The following is an 18,096-nucleotide window of genomic DNA, read 5'->3' as shown; positions in this document are numbered from 1 at the left end:
ATTATTACATGCAAAAGGAGTTAATTATTAATGGATTAAAATTTGGTAAAATTATTCCATAAAATTTCCAAAGGATTTCATAGTGTATCCAAATGTGCGCTTGTGGTGCATTTAATGGTGTCCAATTATTGCACTTCAAATAAAAACAATTTATATTTCCAAGTCTCGATCATAAGGTACACTGGTGGGTTTTAGTGCTTATTAGATACTCACTGATTGTTGCCCAGTTTTCTATCTCTGACTGTGGCGGCGTCCCACCACAAGTCAGTGCACTCACCCGACTTCTTTTGCTCAATGATGTGTGTCCGCCGGCAGTGTGCCTCCGAGATACCGCTGTGGTGATCAGGGGCCTCCTTCCGATTTTCGGCTCGGCGTCCCACGTGTTTCCAGCGTCCCACGTGATCGGAACGTCAAAGGAACCCACGTGATCTAAAGTTTCCTTGATTTTTCGTTACTTGTTCGTAACAATCAGCTGATAATTTCGATACAGTAGGACGTCTTTTCAATATAAGGATCTCATCCACTCCCGCTATCCGCGTTTCGAGGTCACAAATCCTCTTCCTCAGTAGCTCAAGGAGGAAGAAGTTTTTGACCTCGAAACGCGTATAAAATCGGAAGGAGGCCCCTGATCACCGCAGCGGTATCTCGGAGGCACACTGCTGGCGGACACACATCATTGAGCAAAAGAAGTCGGGTGAGTACACTGACTTGTGGTGGGACGCCGCCACAGTCAGAGATAGAAAACTGGACAACAATCAGTGAGTATCTAATAAGCACTAAAACCCACCAGTGTACCTTATGATCGAGACTTTGGAGCAAAACACCCAACAGTGTGCTATATAATCGAGATTTGGAAATATAAATTGTTTTTATTTGAAGTGCAATAATTGGACACCATTAAATGCACCACAAGCGCACATTTGGATACACTAAGAAATCCTTTGGAAATTTTATGGAATAATTTTACCAAATTTTAATAATTTTGCATGTAATAATCTCTATGAATTTTTTAGAATTTTAGATTGACTACAGCATGATGAATATAGTGTGATCAATATACTATCTGATTGTTTTATAGAATTTGTTAATATGTCCCATTAAATTGCATTGTCTATATATATTATATTTTATTGATCGATTTTGAATAAATGTGTTGTATCCGCAATACAGTGTACCTGATGTGTAGTACCAGATACTGAGTGCCCACTATATACTATATATATTCAAACTGAGGCCCTCCAGCTATTGCAAAACTACAACTCCCAGCATGCCCGAAAAGCCTACAGGTATCAGCCTACAGCAGGGCATTGTGGGAGTTGTAGTTTTACAACAGCTGGAGGGCCGCAGTTTGAGGATGCCTGTTTTAGAGGGTCAGTTCAGCAGCAGGCCCTCTAATGTTTTAGAGGGTCAGCTCAGCAGCAGGCCCTCGCCCCAAATTTTTTCGAGGGTCAGCTTAGCAGCAGGCCCTCGCCCCTAATGTTTTAGAGGGTCAGCTCAGCAGCAGGCCCTCGCATATAATGTTTTAGAGCGTCAGCTCACCAGCAGGCCCTCGTCCCTAATGTTTTAGAAGGTCAGCTCAGCAGCAGGCCATCGCCCCTGATGTTTTAGGGGGTCAGCACACCAGCAGGCCCTCGCCCCTAATGTTTTAGAGGGTCAGCTTAGCAGCAGGCCTTCCCCCTAATGTTTTAGAGGGTCAGCTTAGCAGCAGGCCCTCGCCCCTAATGTTTTAGAGGGTCAGCTCAGCAGCAGGCCCTTGCATATAATGTTTTAGAGCGTCAGCTCACCAGCAGGACCTCACCCCTAATGTTTTAGAGGATCAGCTTAGCAGCAGGCCCTTGCCCATAATGTTTTAGTTGGTCAGTTCAGCAGCATGCCCTCGCCCCTAATGTTTTAGTGGGTCAGCTCAGAAGCAGGCCATCGCATATAATGTTTTGCAGGGTCAGATCACCAGCAGGCCCTCGCCCCTAATGTTTTAGAGGGTCAGCTCAGCAGCAGGCCCTCAAATATAATGTTTTACAGGGTCAGCTCACCAGCAGGCCCACACCTAAAATCATTTACTTGGTCAGCTCACCTGCAGGCCTGCAACTCAAATCTTTTACAGGGTCAGCTCACCTACAGCCCGCAACTCAATGTGAATGAGGCTCTCCTTTATGTAATATACAGGTGGTATCAGAATGCCTCCTCACTGTAATTTTTGGCAGGACTTGCATTTTATATACAAGTAAATATACAGGAAAGAATGTTTTCAATGAATTTTTCCTATAAAATCGATTTTTTTCTTTGGTTTTCTGCGTAAACCTTAATTAGAATATGGGCCTGGTGATCACTTTAAGCCCTTTTAAGCTGCATCATCAGCAGCATGGTGATAAAAATGAGTGGCAAGGTGACATGATGTGGAGATGGCAGCATGAGGAGGCCACATAGTGGCACAATATAAGAGTCTGGATAAGAGACTAAGGCCAGAGATTGTTTAGAAAGATGCAGATGGAACCAATCTGTGGAGCTGTATCACCGTCACCTGGATATTAATGCAGCCATCAAATTCAAGTTGGGTTTGTCGGTTCCACCTCAGCTCACCAGCAGGCCCGCACCTAAAATCTTTTACTGGTTCAGCTCACCTGCAGGCCTGCAACTCAAATCTTTTACTGGGTCAGCTCACATGCAGACCAGCGACTTAAATATTTTACTGGGTCTGCTCACATGCAGACCCACAACTCATGCTGCCTTGCTTTCAAGTAGTAGCCGTAGCCATTCATCAGGCTCCCTCTCCGAAATTGAACAATGATTCCACGTTACCGGTGGTCACCATGTTAGGCGCATAAAAGAAAATCGAAAGTTGATAGGGAAGATATCCAAATGGATCGTGGACGTCACGGGGACGTGCGATCAGTCGGAAGTTATCTAGAGTCAACAAAGCGGCAGCAGGGAATCTCCTGTCTAACGTTTCCTCATCCAAAATACCACAGTGACATTCCCTGTAATTTTGTATTACTCATTCCAATAACAGGGCATCTTAAGAGTCCTGTATTGTTATTTATCGTCACTACCTGCCCGAGTCAGGAGTGGGTAATTGTCGCTCACCTGCTGCCTTCCTTGCATGTTTCTGCTTTAATAACTTGACTAACCCTCTCCACCCAATCAGAGTTCAGCCATTGACCTCATTTGGATGTGGTATTCCTTTCTCAGGCTCCCTCTCCGGCATCGAACCCTGAATCCCTGTTACCCATGACCACCATGGTAGGCGCAGAAAAGAACATTGAATGTTGATAGGGCAGACATTCGAATGGATAGTCGCCGTCACGGGGACGTGCAATCGCCCAGAGGTTATCTAGAGTCACCAATGCGGCAGCAGGCCCTCTCCCCTAAGGTTTTAGATGGTCAGAAGGCCCTTGCTCCAAATGTTTTTGAGGGTCACCAGCAGGCCATCAATAATTTTTCAAGTGTGTGTATGATGCCCTCCTTTATGTGTAACAAAGGGTGTTTTGAAGTGCCGGTTCCTTGTAATTTTTGGCAGCCCTTTCACTTAGTGCATAGGATTTATAAGTGTAGGAGTCCCACTACCTGAACAATTGTACCACAATGTGAATGAGGCCCTCCTTTATGTGATATACAGGTTGTTTTGGAGTGATTCTTGCTTGTAATTTTTTGCAGCACTTGCACTTTATATAAAATTAAATATACAGGAAAGAATGTTTCATAACAATTTTTCATGTAGAATTTATTTTTGGGGGAGTTTTGTGCGTATTTTTGTCAGTCTATAAAAGTGGCATACAACTCAGACAACATGGTTCCCAGCAGCGATCTGGGAGTCAAAGATGCATCCAGACATTGTCCCCATGGTGTTACCTATCCATTTCGGTGGTGTTTCTGTCACTTTCTGACCTTTTCCAATGGGCCAGGCACCCTCCCCTCTTCAGAGAAGGGGGTGCCTGGTTGTCTCCCATTGACTTCCATTATACTCGGGTTCTCGGCCAAGCACACAAATATAGCAATGTGTTTGGGCCGAACACCCGAATACTTTGGTGCTCGATCATCACTAAGCATGAGGCCTGTATCACATAGTCAGTATTTTGTATCAGGATTTGCTGATGATTTGGAAGCCAAAAGCAGGAGTGGGTACAAAACACAGAAGACATGCAAATATTCCCATCATGTGTCATCTCTGTGTTGGATCCACTACAGTTTTTTTTTAGCAAAACCGATCAATTACTGATGCCTAAATGACAGGACCCGTTTTTTGAGGTTTGTTCTTGGGACGGATCATAAGAAGGGAAAAGTAAACAGTGACGTCAACACAAACTTACTGCTGACACCCTCTCCACTTTGTCGGGGGCTCTACTATTAAAAGCGTTAAATAGAACAGGTTCTGTAGAAATCTATGGGGAATCAGCTGACGACAGTGTAAAAGGAGTGCACTCTTTCACTCTATAGTAGAATCTTGGGTCAATGCACGGTTCTTCATACCTGATGCTAACATTTACCTGGAAGGCTGAGTTTTTAAACCTTCATTGACCAAATAACTGAAGTGCACCTAAATGTGACCTGTAGATGGAAAACAAGCACATTTAAATTGGAGTTTATACACCTCCAGGAATCTATATATACAAACCAAAAAAAGACAAGGTGGCATTAGCAGGAGGTGCTCAAACCCACATTTCTGGAGGTGTACAAACTCCAATTTAAATGTGCCTGTTTTCCATCTACAGGCCACATTTAGGTGCACCTGTGAGGCCTGGGCCCTATCAGCCAGTCTTGAGTGGGACTCGCAGACTCCTACCTCCTCCCATTGCAAGCATGGTTACATGCTGGAGGTAACTGGTGTGCTGTTTGTGAGTCGGCCTCATGCTCCTGTAATTTGCCCACTGGCTCCTGGTATCGCCCATACGGCGCAGGTAGGAGAGCGTTAGGTCCCGGGCTACTTGAGAAACCTTGGCGTGGTGCCCGGGCTTAGACATGTTCTACACCGTAGGACATGTTGACTAATCTCTCAATTTTAAAATCAGTTTGAGGGTTTAGTGAGACTGCAGAGTGCACCTGTCTTTGCTATTGTTTTGTTATATTGCTGCTATCATTCACACATCTTCTAGCACTTTATCTGCGGTAATGTAAGCTTGCTAGGGTGTATCTGAGGACTATTGCCCTGCTTGTAACAAATCTTATGACAATACTAGGAATCCAATAGATGGTGTTGTTCATGAGTAGTGTAGATTGCGAATTCCCATATGCCCATGTTTATGCAAATTAGTTTTTACATGACAAAACTGTATAGAAAGGTTATTGAATATTATGTTAGAACAATCAGAAAACTTTTTGCGACCCTAATGATATTGATCTAGGTGTGCAGGGCCACCCAAACCATCCAACAGATGTGGAGCAATTTTGAGGCTTACTGGCTCTCAGTCAGATGAGAGCTGGTTTGGAATGTCTCACAGTTCACAAGGCTGCCATTGTAGGGTATGTGGACTGTTATCTGTCTCATGGATAGATTGTTGGCTTCCACATACCTGGCTTTTGGCATATAACCTTTGTGTGGTTGTCTATTGTATGTCATAGATAATAGGAGTCCAAGACGCATCCAGCCATCCTATTAATGCTGTTTCCAAACCATTTTGATGGGGTTTCTATCAATTTCTAACCTTTTTTTTGCAAACCAGACACCATCTCTTATTTAGAGCATGGGGGGGGCCTGGTTTAATGCTCGGGTCTGCCATTGACTTTCATTGTATTACATTTTACTCGAACACCCGCAGTATTCGGCCGAGCAATGCAATGTGCCGAGCATAGCAATGCTGGCTCAACACTAATCAATATCAGATCTGCGTAGGTCAAACACTTGGTACCATCTACCTGATCAGCTCCTTAAGACAGAGGCCGATGCTGGAAACATAAGATTGAATGGAGCAGGGGGGAAGAAGGCTCTGTCCACTAAGAAGTGACTGCTCCAGCGTACTGCAGCTCAGCTTTCACTCAAGTAAATGGGAAAGGACAACCAGATTCAAGATCAGTTTTACATCTAAGAGTAAATAGTGTTCAACATGACCACTTATGTGTGGGGTAGGAGTTTCAGGATTTCTTTTTTAATACTTGTAATTGTGGACTATATTGTTTTTTCCCATGCAGATCTCCATAAGTTTGCGTTGTGTGACTACCGTATACTGCTTATGAATATTTAGGTTGCCTAACTAATAAAAAAATTAAGCCAAGGCAGGCAGTGTGACCAAATAACAAACAAACCAAGGCTCATCCAGTTAGAACCTCTACTTCAGTGCTCTGTACTGTACACTATTTACTTACCCGTACCAAAGATGCACACGTGACAGCTGCAGCCAATCACTGACCTTTGTGGACTATAGTCATAGACTGCTGAGGCCAGTAACTGGATGCAGCAGTCACCTGTGCATCATTGCTACAGGAATATGATCAATGACTGGTGTGCACTGGAGTGGCAGGGATTCTAACAGATTTTTTTCTCTTATTTTATCACATTGCCTGCCTTTGCCCATTTTTTATGAACTTGGACAACTCCTTTAAAGGGGTTATCCGAGGCTAGAAATGGCTCCCCATGCGCCTGGTCCTCTCACACTGATTCTACTTACCTGGCTCCCTGTGCTGCTCCTGGTTACCGCACTGCTGTAGCTAGTTCTCCTCATGCGCGGACGAAAACATCCGGTGTTGGCAAGGGGCAAGCAGTGACAGGGATGAGCCTCACGAGCATCACCTACGATGCTAGGGAGGCTCGTCCCTGTCATCGCCTGCCATTGGCTTCTCCCCCCTGATACCGGATGTTTTCATCTGCGCACGGGGGCAGCCAGGAAAGTACAGTCAGTGTGAGGGGCTTGGGCATATGGGGGGCCATTTCCAGCCTCAGATAACCCCTTTAAATACTAACTATAGTTGATTGTAAGATCCTGTTTTAACATAAGATATGAAACTTGCTTTTGGAAAATACATGCACAACATTTTGTGAAAAAAAAACTTTTTTAATTAGGTTTTTACATGATGATTTGTTTTCCAAGAAGTCTTTTCCTGGAGTTTATGTCAGGATAAAACAAAATAATATAGCATTTTGGAAAAAACAAGCAACAGAGTATGGCCCAACTGGAGGACATTATAGCAAAGACCTCCATGGCCACAGTGTATTTACCACTAGTACTTAGTGAAGCTGGAATGAAGGACACCCATACAGTGAGGAATGCCAACATGCTGAAAGTGATATACTTGGCCTCATTGAAGTTATCAGGAAGTTCTCTTGCCAAGAAAGCAACAAGACAACTAATAAGGGCCAAGAAACTCAGATATCCTAAAGTAAACCAAAATGCTGTGGGGGAACCTTCATTACATTCATAAACTAGAACTCCAGTCTTATCTTTGACGTTAAATTCAGGGAAGGGAGGAGAAATAATGAGCCATATTGTACAGATGAGGAACTGAATGACAGTGCCCATACAAATGACCACATAGGACACTTGAGGATTTGCCCATCTTCGTAAATCACTGTTGGGCTTAGATGCTCTAAAAGCAATCATTACCAATACAGTTTTGGCCAAAATACATGACACGCATAATGCAAAAACCATGGCAAAGGCCACTTGACGAAGGAGGCACTTCTCATTTCCAGGATAGCCGATGAATGCAAGGGAACACAAAAAACAAAGGGACAAGCAGATGAGAAGAAGACAACTAATGGTGTAATTGTTGGCACGGACAATGGGGGTGGTCTTGTAGCAAATGAGTAGCCCTAGGATAGCTATAGGTACAAAGGATGAAGTAACACTGGTGGATGCCAACGTAATGCCCAATGTTTCTTCATACGAGAGGTATTCATTTGTTTTTAGGAGACATCTGTCCTTTTCTTCACTTGGCCACATATTCCAAGGGCATTTAGAACAATTATTTGCATCTAAAAAGAGATTACACATGATTAGAAAAAAAAATTACTATCTGAACACTTTATAAGAAAAATGTCATAACTATCTCACCAGTTTCATTAGAAATCTCTCCTTGTGAGCAGGGGACACATTTGTAGCAACAACTTGGTTCTCCTTGAACTGAAGCTTTTTGAGAACCTGGTGGACAACTTTCACTGCATACAGAGACTGGAACCTAAAATGATTAAATGCATAATTAATGTGTAATGTTACATATCTGACACCAATATAATATTTACAAAATTCGATTTGGCAAAATTTTTAAGATTGCAGATTACAAATCCATATTGACAGCAAGGTTAAAATGATTGTGTCCCAAAACCCCTCAAAAGATGCCATCCATTATTGCTTCTTGTTCTGTGCCATACATGTTTGTCACAGGTGGGAAGATGTGAAATGCCATATATGTGCAGGGCAGTGATGGCGAACACACAAAAGCTGAGCCCACAATGGTATCAGGTGTCTTCTGTACATTAAAATGGTAGAAATAGAAATGTCAACTCATACTCCAAAAATAGAAGCCTTCATACAGAATATGGAAGCACAATTTTTTGACATGTCACGGTAAATCGCGTAAAAAAAAAAGGTAATAAAAAGTTGAAGGTAAAATATTTTACATTATTTGTAACTTGAAATGGTGTTATTAAACATACAACTTGTCCGTCAAAAAAATAAATATATATATATATATATATATATATACAGTGCTGCCCATAATTATTCATCTTCCTGGCAAATTTTGACTTTTATTTAGCCAGCAAGTAATTTTTTGAAGGAAATTACATAGGTGTCTCCTAAAAGATAATAAGACAAGAGGCATTATTGTGGGGGAAAAAAAAAAACATTTCTCAGCTTTTATTTACATTTAAGCCAACAGTGTCCAGTCCAACATTATGCATACCCTTATTAATAATCAATAGAAAAGCCTTAATTGGCTGATACAGCAATCAAACACTTCCTATAATTGCAGACCAGCTTTTTGCATGTCTCCACAGGTATTTTTGCCCATTCATCTTTAGCAATGAGCTCCAAATCTTTCAGGTTGGAGGGTCTTCTTGTCATCACCCTGATCTTTAGCTCTCTCCACATATTCTCAATTGGATTCCAGTCTGGACTCTGGCTGGGCCACTGCAAAACGTTAATGTTGTTGTCTGCTAACCATTTCTTCACCACTTTTGCTGTGTGTTTTGGGTCATTGTCATGCTGAAATGTCCACTGATGCCCAAGGCCAAGTTTCTCTGCAGACTGTCGGATGTTGTCGTTGAGAATCCTCATGTATTGCTCTTTTTTCATGGTGCCATTTACTGTGATTAGGTTCCCTGGTCCATTGGTTGAAAAAAAAAAAAAAAAAAAAAACATTAGGTTCTCACCACCATGTTTGACAGTGGGGATGGTGTTCTTTGGGTTGAAGGCTGCTCCTTTTTTATGCCAAATACAGGCAACATCATTGCGGCAAACAATTCAATTTTTGTTTCATCTGACCATAACACAGAAGACCAGAAGTCTTCTTCTTTGTCCAGATAAGATTTTGCAAAGGCCAAGCAAGCTTTTGAGTGCCTGATCTGCATCCGTGGAACCCAGCAGTGTGAAGTGTCCATTGGATTGTCTGCCTTGAGACATTGCCACCAGCAGAGCCCAGATTCACCAGGATGGCCTTGGATTCTTTTTCACCTCTCACTATCCTCCTGGCCAGCACAGGTGTCACTTTTGGCTTCTGACCACGTCCACAATAATGCCTCTTGTACATCGTCCTATTATCTTTTGGGAGACACCTAGGTCATTTCACGTAAAAAAAAACTTCTTGCTGGTTGAATAAAAGTAACTTTATGTCAAAATTTGCCAGGGGTATGAATAATTATGGTCAGCACTGTAGGTTCGTTGATGGAAAAAAAAACTGTTGTGGCTCTCGGAAGGCAGGGGTGAAAAAGGAAAAAGATGCTGCATCCTGAACACCCAAATAGCCACATTCTTAAAGGGGTTGCCAAGGATTTTGCTATTGATGTCTTATCAGCTGTTTTGGAGTAACTTTTGTGCCGTAAGTCAGTATTAGAAGTACACGGCTTCACCCATTCTCTAGTTGACAGAGCTGGTAATTGTAGCACTTTCAGCACCAGTACTACATGTAACATCAGCTGAGTTGTGGGTTGTCAGACCAATATCAAAATCCTGGAATTCCCCTTTAAGGTTTTAAAGAATTCTTTAAGGTGCTGTAACCTATTTTGGCCTCATATGTAAGACCTTTGCCACATCTAATCACACCATGGTTTACTGAGTTTCTTACCGTTTCATTACCGAAGGGCCATTGGACAGAACTGGTGTTAATATAAAGGGCTCCTCTGTTAGTGGCTACGCCTGTAAAATGTCCCACTTTAATCTGTTTGATGGAACCTCCCAGGTCCATTTGCCAGTTGACAATATCATATGTTGGAGGGGGGTCTCCATTCTCATCAAAAAACAAATCCTTTCCACTTCTTAACTTTATTCGGGTCTTCCTCATGTAATGGAGAACCTATGATGAGAATTTGGTGAATTCTTAGGTCCATATAGACTATACTATGCCTACTAACTTTTAGGTGATTTAAAAACCTAAATACAAAAACTATATGACTGTCACCAGAACTCGAGTACTTCACAAACTTTTTTAAGATTGAGTCGTTTTTAAAAAAATGTATGTGGTGGCCAGTGATGCTATCTGGGACTGAAGGATTAGTGTTATAGTTATAAAGGGTGTGGAGGTAGTACTTTTACCTGGGTTCTGGTGCCTGAACAGACCTAGAGCTCTCATAGTTGAAAAATGCTTGAAATCTGATACAAGATGAGGGGTCCTACAGCAGATTTTGCATTGGGGAAAAACAGAGTGAAAACAATTATTCTAATTCAAAAACTCAGGCTCACAGAGGCTATGTGTACTATCAGGAGTTGGTAATGGTGGGACTGAAAGCAAACCTTTCTTGCCACCATTTCAAGGCAGCATAGTTGTAAAAAACAAACAAACTGTGATCACTGTAAAATTATAGCAAAAATTGAATAATTTGTTCCAGTGCAACAATGGTTCCAATCTACATACCATACCATTGCCAGCCCATGTGAATTCATCCAAAGAACATGTTCTCTTGCAGTGAAAAACATCGTCTGAGGACACAGCCTAGTATCCACATATGTTACAAAAATATTTAGTCTTACAATTTTATGCAGCTTGAACCTCATTCACATGTATTATATGGTACCTTCTCCTTGAGTTTTTTTATGGAATCGTTGCTGGGATAAAATAATCCAATAGACAAAGGATAAATGCTAGATCAGTGTTTAAATCACTTCTATGTAGTTTGTATGAGCAACAGCACATATGCTTGACCAATGCACTATACCACTTTCCCTCACCATGGATTTGTGTTGTGCTGGTGGCCCACGCCTGTCTCTCTTCCACTTCCCTATGCAGCCAGCTTGCTATTTTCTAGCACAACTGCAAGTATCTCATGTGCTTCTCTTAAGCCAACATGTCTGTTAGGCCAGTGGTCCTCAACACTAGTCCTCAGGGCCCACCTGCTGGTCATGATTTCAGGATTTCCTTAGTATTGGGCAGTTGATATAATTAGTGTCCATCCATTAAGATTTACCACAGGTATTCATTCAGTGGTATACTCCTAAATCCTGACTGGCAAGTGGGCCCTGAGGACTGGAGTTGGGGAACCCTGTGTTAGGGCACACTCTCAAAACCCATATGTTGCACGTCCGACACCTCAACGTCTCTGAAAGGGCCAGCGGAGGGCATTTCAATTTTTACCAGCCAACAGCTGGCAACTTGAGGGTATTTCAGGTACCTTCCCCAGGGGTAGAGTGATTAAGCATTAGGTTTTCTGTTTGTCAGTGACCAGTTTAGGTGGGCTTTTCTGTTTGTCTGCCCATGAACTGACCTCTACCTGTTTTATTACTTTGACCCTCCGCTGCCTGTTCTGACCAATGTCTATTGACCGTATAAAACCTTTTCTGCCTGTCCTGACCTCAGACTTGTTTTGTGGATTTGCTTGTACTCTGCTTGCCCTGACCTTGGCCTGTTCTGACAAGTACAGCCTGACCCTTTGTTGCTTCACCACAGTGCCTCTGACCCCTGTGGGTGAGCTGCCAATCACACAGGGACTATTACAACAGGTAGCAGCCAGACATCTCCTCTGCTCCAAAGTCTAGATCTCTGCATAGGGGTTACAGGATGAATATCAGGCGACTGACATATAATGCCCTTAGTTCTAGCCCAAGAGCAAACTGGTTGGTTGGCGCAGTGGTTCCACACCCACTGTTCATATCAATGTGCTTCTGAGAAGGAACAACTGACTTAGAAGTGGGACCCTAGTGATTAAAAATAAAAGCGTATGAGTAGGTGATAATACAATAGGCTTATCAATCCCTTTGGTATGTTAGATATTGGTATTTCTGTAATTCCTTATCTCAAGTGCAGATTTCTTACTTGCCATGGCTTAATGTTAAACACATCTGAGCAGCCTTCATTTAGAAAAGGACCTTCTCCAACTTTACATAAACTCAAGTCATGCATAGCTTTAGCAATTACATAGATAGCATTGTACAGGTTATACACCATTCCAAAGTTGGATATATTATTCAGGCTTATATGAAAGTTCTCCAATCTTTTTTCCACTGAACAATTCCTGTTTGGCCTTTTCCAGTAAAAGGTCATGTTTTTGAAGTCCAAAAGTTTACAGCCAACAGTATCCTCCCAAAACATACCATCCCAGGGCTCGTTAGACTTTTTGGAGAAATCAAATGTCTCAGTATAGTTGTCAAACCCTGGGATGTGTTCAATAGGGTAAGTAAAACCTATGGTTCCGTGAAGTAGCTCACTATATTTTTCATAAGACAGCAAATTTGAGGTTGCCCAGCCTTCACTGGCCACCCAAAGCTTCCCAGTGATATTATGACGTAGGAATTCCTCAAACAACAGAATAATATCAACATCAGTTGCAAAGATAACTACAGCCTTGGCTCTGGACTTTTTGATGGTCTGGATGATATGTGGAATGTTGTGATCTGGACGACTGCTCTGGACATACTCCAAAAATTCCACACAAGCTCCAGATTTGATGAATTCTTGTCTCACTCCCTGTATGCCCTGGTATCCATAATCATTAGAATCAGCGATCATCCCCACCCAGGTCCATTGGAAATGCAACAACAGTTGGGCCAGTCCCTTGGATTGGAAAGTATCACTTGGAGCAGTGCGAAGAAAGAATGGGAACTGAGCCCTGTTACTTAGAATGGAGCTGGTGGAAACATGGCTGATCTACAATGAGAAAAACACAATCATTTTAATTTAATTTTTGTACTTTTATTCAAAAATGTTTTCTTGGACATACAAATGTTCTAATTTCAGATTTTTTTAATGATTAGCTAACTGATGATTAAATGAGTTCCTCAGTGAAGTTTTACAATTGATCACTGATAATGTACACTTTTTGCCAAAGTCTGTGTCCGTAGTTTAAATAAAGCTTGTTGAAAGGCTGAAGATCAGCCAATCAACAAGTGTTTAAGCTGTGGGCACTTGGAAGCTATCACCGTCGTGCCTAGTATTGGCATGGCTGTGATTGGGTGGCACACCATGTGACCCTGCATGTATAAATGCTGGATCACATGGTCCGCCGCCATTCTGCTCTGACTAGTGTAGGGACAGGATGCTGCTGCAGGCAGGGAGAGTGTTAGTGCTGGTGACCTGTAGGCTTAATTGATCGGTGCAATACAGCTCCTTTGCACCAGTGGAACAGAAATACCATACTTAGGCAATTTTCACACTTGTGGTAGCCTGTTGGGGTGGGGGGAACAGCCTGACGGGTCCGTGCTACTGCTACCCCACCGTGCCACCGGAAGTCCGCTCCGGCCCCAAACCGGCTGCAGCACGGCAAGCATGTCGAGAGGCAGCCGGACAAAAACTGAAGTGTGCTGCAGTTTTTGTCCACCCGCGTCTAGGCATGTCTGCTGTGCTACAACTGGACCTCCAGCCCACCCCATTATAGTGAATGGGGCCGGAGCGGACTTCCGGCGGCATGGGGGGCTAGTGGTAGCACAGATATGGCAGGCTGTACCGGAGGGGGAGCATGCTACCACAAGTGTGAAAGTAACCTTAATCATGCTGTTCAGTCTGAGGGTGACCTATTGGCATTTTAGTGTGGTGCAATCCTACTCCTTTGCAACAGTGACAGGAAAATATAATAGTTAATCAGTCTGTTAATTGTGTGGATGAGACATACCTATATTTTTTTGGTGAAATAACCTTTACTTGCCACCGTCACAGGAAAATATAATAGTTAATCGCTCGGGGTAATTGGGTCGTTGAGACCAAGCTATTTTTTGCTGTGAAAAAACTGAAAAAGTGGAATTCATTCCAAATTTCAGGAAAACTTTGATTCGCACCAAAGCCGAATTTCCTCGCGCTTTGTGGTAACGAATCACATTTTTTCTAAAATGGCTGCTGCACGTGTGAGAACATGGAGAAAGGAACTCTGGGAAGGCGGGATCACCCATATTGCGTTGCATGCAGCCAATCAGCAGCCAGCCCTGTGATGTCACAGCCCTATAAACAGCCTCAGCCATCTTAGATTCTGCCATTTACCACTGTTCTTAGTGCAGGGAGAGAAGTCAGCAGGCGCTAGGGACAGTGATAGAAAAAACTTCATTGTGCTGAAAAAGCGATTTACAAGTGCAGGGAAAGATTGTTCAAGGTGTAGGGAAAGGATAGGGAGGAATCATTCCACAGCATTTATGTAGAACAGGGTTCAGTAGGGGAGGTTACAGTCTGGGTAATATAAACAATCCTATTACACCGCGCTGCACTGACTGGGGACCCAAATTGCCATTATACAGCTCTGTAATTCCAGCAAACTGTTCTTATTAGGGTGCAAGTGCAGTTTGATACAGGCATTAACAGGGTTTATTACAAGGAAATATTTCTATGTCTTATTTGCCTTGTATTATTGGGAAAAAAAGGTCTTATTAGCAGTTGTGTGGTGAAGTGAGAAAATGACAGCCCTTTTTGCCATTCAGCGGTGCAGTTATGTTTTAAAGCCTTTTGTTGCGTGTTTTAGCAGAAAAAGAAAATATATATTTGCCGGTCAGCAGTGCAGTTATATGTTCTAAAGCCTTTTGTGGCATGTATTAGCGGAAAAAGAAAACAAAAATTGGCCGGTCAGCGGTGCAGTTAAAAATCATTTTTGCTGTGTATTAGTGGCACAAAAAAATTATTTGCCACTGTGTGATAAAGTTAGAAAATTACAGCCCTTTTTGGGGTGTATTAGTGGAATAAAAATGGGCTTATTAACCGTTGTGTGGTGAAGTGAGAAAATTATAGACTTTTTTGGGGTGTTTTAATATCCTTTTTATTTAGTTATTTGATCTAACAGTATGTCAGACAGAGAACACCCAGCAGTTCTTGAATGGTTGACTTGGTCATCCACTTTGTCCCAAGTGACATTAGGCACTCCCAGCCAACAGTCGGTGGGTTCGTCAGACACAATGCTTAGTTGGCATGCCCCGGGAGCAGGCCATGATGTGCCCTCACCTGTTATCAACCTGCCTCTGTCCTTTTCTGTTCCCTCAGCCAGAGAAGTGTTATATGGTGTGGGCTCAACTCCACTATACAGCGAGGATGGGCTACTAGAGGACAGTCAGCAGCTACTGATCAGACAAGATGTGGAGGAAACATCCGACGCTTCCTCCGCAAGGCAGGCAAGTACTGATAAGAAGAGTGGCGTGCGAGCAGTGAGGCTTTTGACCAAGAGACTGTTGAGGAGGACATCATTGACGTGCAGACAGTACTCGAAGAAGAAGAAGATGGTGTATGTAGCTGATCGCACTTGGAAGCCGGGTGACGAAGGGACTTAATCATCGGGAGAAGAGGGTGGCCGGGAGTCGGCAGGGTGGCAGCAATGGGAGGTAGGTAGCCAAACGTGCCAGAGGTAGACCACCCATTTCGCAGGAGCCTACCTGCCCGGAAAGCAGTGGTAGCAGTCAGTCAATGCGTAGTGTTGGGGGTAAAATCACCTACTAGGTGGTGTTGCAGTTTTTTGATAAGCCACCGGAGGAGGTGAACATGGCCATATGTAGAATCTGTGGGCAGAAGGTAAAGCGTGGCCAGGGTGCCTATGTTGGCACTACGGCCTTGTGTCAACATATGCAGCGTCACCATAAAGTGGCCTGGGAGAACCGTGGCTCCGATGTGGTGGTCCAGCCTGCCGCAGCAACCGCTGCACCGCCCAGAGGCACGCACCCGGTTGCAGGTAGTCAAGGCTTCACCACCTGAGCCGAAAGGAGCTGTCTGTCCTTCCCATCATCTGCCGGTCCTGATATGCTCCTGCTCGTCAGTCATTCAGTCGGCAATCGATCACCGAAGCGATTGCCAAGAGACAGCAGTATGCGTGCACTCATCCAACGGCGTAGAAGCTGAATGTGCTCCTGTCAAAGTTGCTGGTGTTGCAGTCCCTCCCTTTCCAAGTGGTGGACTCTGCACCTTTCAAAGAACTGATGGCTTGTGCCGAGCTGAGGTGGAGAGTCCCAAGCCGTCATTTCTTTGCCATAAAGGCAGTACCAGCCCTGCACAAATATGTAGAACAAAAGGTGAGCCAGTCCTTGAGCTTGTCAGTGTTTTCCAAAGTGCACAGCTGTGCAGACGTGTGGAGCTGTAACTATGGTCAGGGACAATACATGTCCTTTACGGCCCACTGGGTGAATTTGGTTTCTGCACAGCCACACCAGCAACTTGACCAGGTGACGCCGCTTTCGCCTCCACGTTCTCATGCCATTGGTCCTGTGACAATGTCCACCTCTGCCTCCTCATCTTAAACAATGTCCTCAGCCTCCAATGCAGGGACAATTCACAGTGCCCCTCCAACCACATGTATGGTCCGCCCCCCTCTGCCTCCTGGTTCAAGATTGTTATTTTTTATTTTTGTGTATTTGTATGTTATTTTACGTAATTTCCCTATACACATTTGCCTGCAGGGCACTTGTACTGCTGTTAAGCCCACTTTGGAGTCTTTTGCAGCCCTCTAGCCCTTTCTATGGCTTTTTTACAGCCATTTTTCAGCCCCAAAGTTTTTAATTGAAAATTTGTATTGTTTTTATTTTTCATACATTTGTAAATTGCAAAGGACAGTATATAATAATATCACAGGTGTAATATTGAAATGAAACAGTCACAAATATGAATAGTATGTACAAAACGTGGCCGGCAAGGCCTAGTAAAGACAGGTAACAAATAGGAATTAACAATTGTACTGGTTTAAGATAACAGTATGACATAAATACCTAGGCACTAGAGTTGAGCGAACACCTGGATGTTCGGGTTCGAGAAGTTTGGCCGAACTTCCCGGAAATGTTCGGGTTCGGGATCCGAACCCGATCCGAACTTCGTCCCGAACCCGAACCCCATTGAAGTCAATGGGGACCCGAACTTTTCGGTACTAAAAAGGCTGTAAAACAGCCCAGGAAAGGGCTAGAGGGCTGCAAAAGGCAGCAACATATAGGTAAATCCCCTGCAAACAAATGTGGATAGGGAAATGAATTAAAATAAAAATTAAATAAATAAAAATTAACCAAAATCAATTGGAGAGAGGTCCCATAGCAGAGAATCTGGCTTCACGTCACCCACCACTGGAACAAACCATTTTCAGATATTTAGACCCCGGCACCCAGGCAGAGGAGAGAGGTCCCGTAACAGAGAATCTGTCTTCATGTCAGCAGAGAATCAGTCTGCATGTCATAGCAGAGAATCAGGATTCACGTCAGCCACCACTGCAACAGTCCATTGTCATAAATTTAGGCCAAGCACCCAGGCAGAGGAGAGAGGTCCCGTAACAGACAATCTGGCTTCATGCCAGCAGAGAATTAGTCTGCATGTCATAGCAGAGAATCAGGCTTCACGTCAGCCACCAGTGCAACAGTCCATTGGCATATATTTAGGCCCAGCACCCAGGCAGAGGAGAGAGGTCCCGTAACAGAGAATGTAGCTTCATGTCAGCAGAGAATCAGTCTGCATGTCATAGCAGAGAATCAGGCTTCACGTCAGCCACCACTGCAACAGTCCATTTTCATAAATTTAGGCCAAGCACCCAGGCAGAGGAGAGAGGCCCCGCAACAGACAATCTGGCTTCATGTCAGCAGAGAATCA

The 18,096-nt window shown here is 43.5% G+C and overlaps 1 protein-coding gene across 1 annotated transcript in view; it reads right to left on the bottom strand.

Moving 5' to 3' along the window:
* Nucleotides 1-6,992: 6,992 nt before the first annotated feature.
* Nucleotides 6,993-18,096, bottom strand: part of LOC122925493 (extracellular calcium-sensing receptor-like) — a 28,154-nt gene continuing 17,050 nt past the window's right edge. The window contains exons 2-4 of the mRNA XM_044276848.1: nucleotides 12,391-13,221; nucleotides 7,980-8,103; nucleotides 6,993-7,900 (exon numbers count right to left, since the gene is read on the bottom strand). Coding sequence (XP_044132783.1) covers nucleotides 6,993-7,900; nucleotides 7,980-8,103; nucleotides 12,391-13,221 — 1,863 coding nt within the window. The remainder of the gene's footprint in view (nucleotides 7,901-7,979; nucleotides 8,104-12,390; nucleotides 13,222-18,096) is intronic.

Source organism: Bufo gargarizans, chromosome 2, assembly GCF_014858855.1.
Source record: "Bufo gargarizans isolate SCDJY-AF-19 chromosome 2, ASM1485885v1, whole genome shotgun sequence".
NCBI lineage: Eukaryota > Metazoa > Chordata > Amphibia > Anura > Bufonidae > Bufo > Bufo gargarizans.
This window is presented reverse-complemented; position numbering and strand designations above follow the sequence as displayed.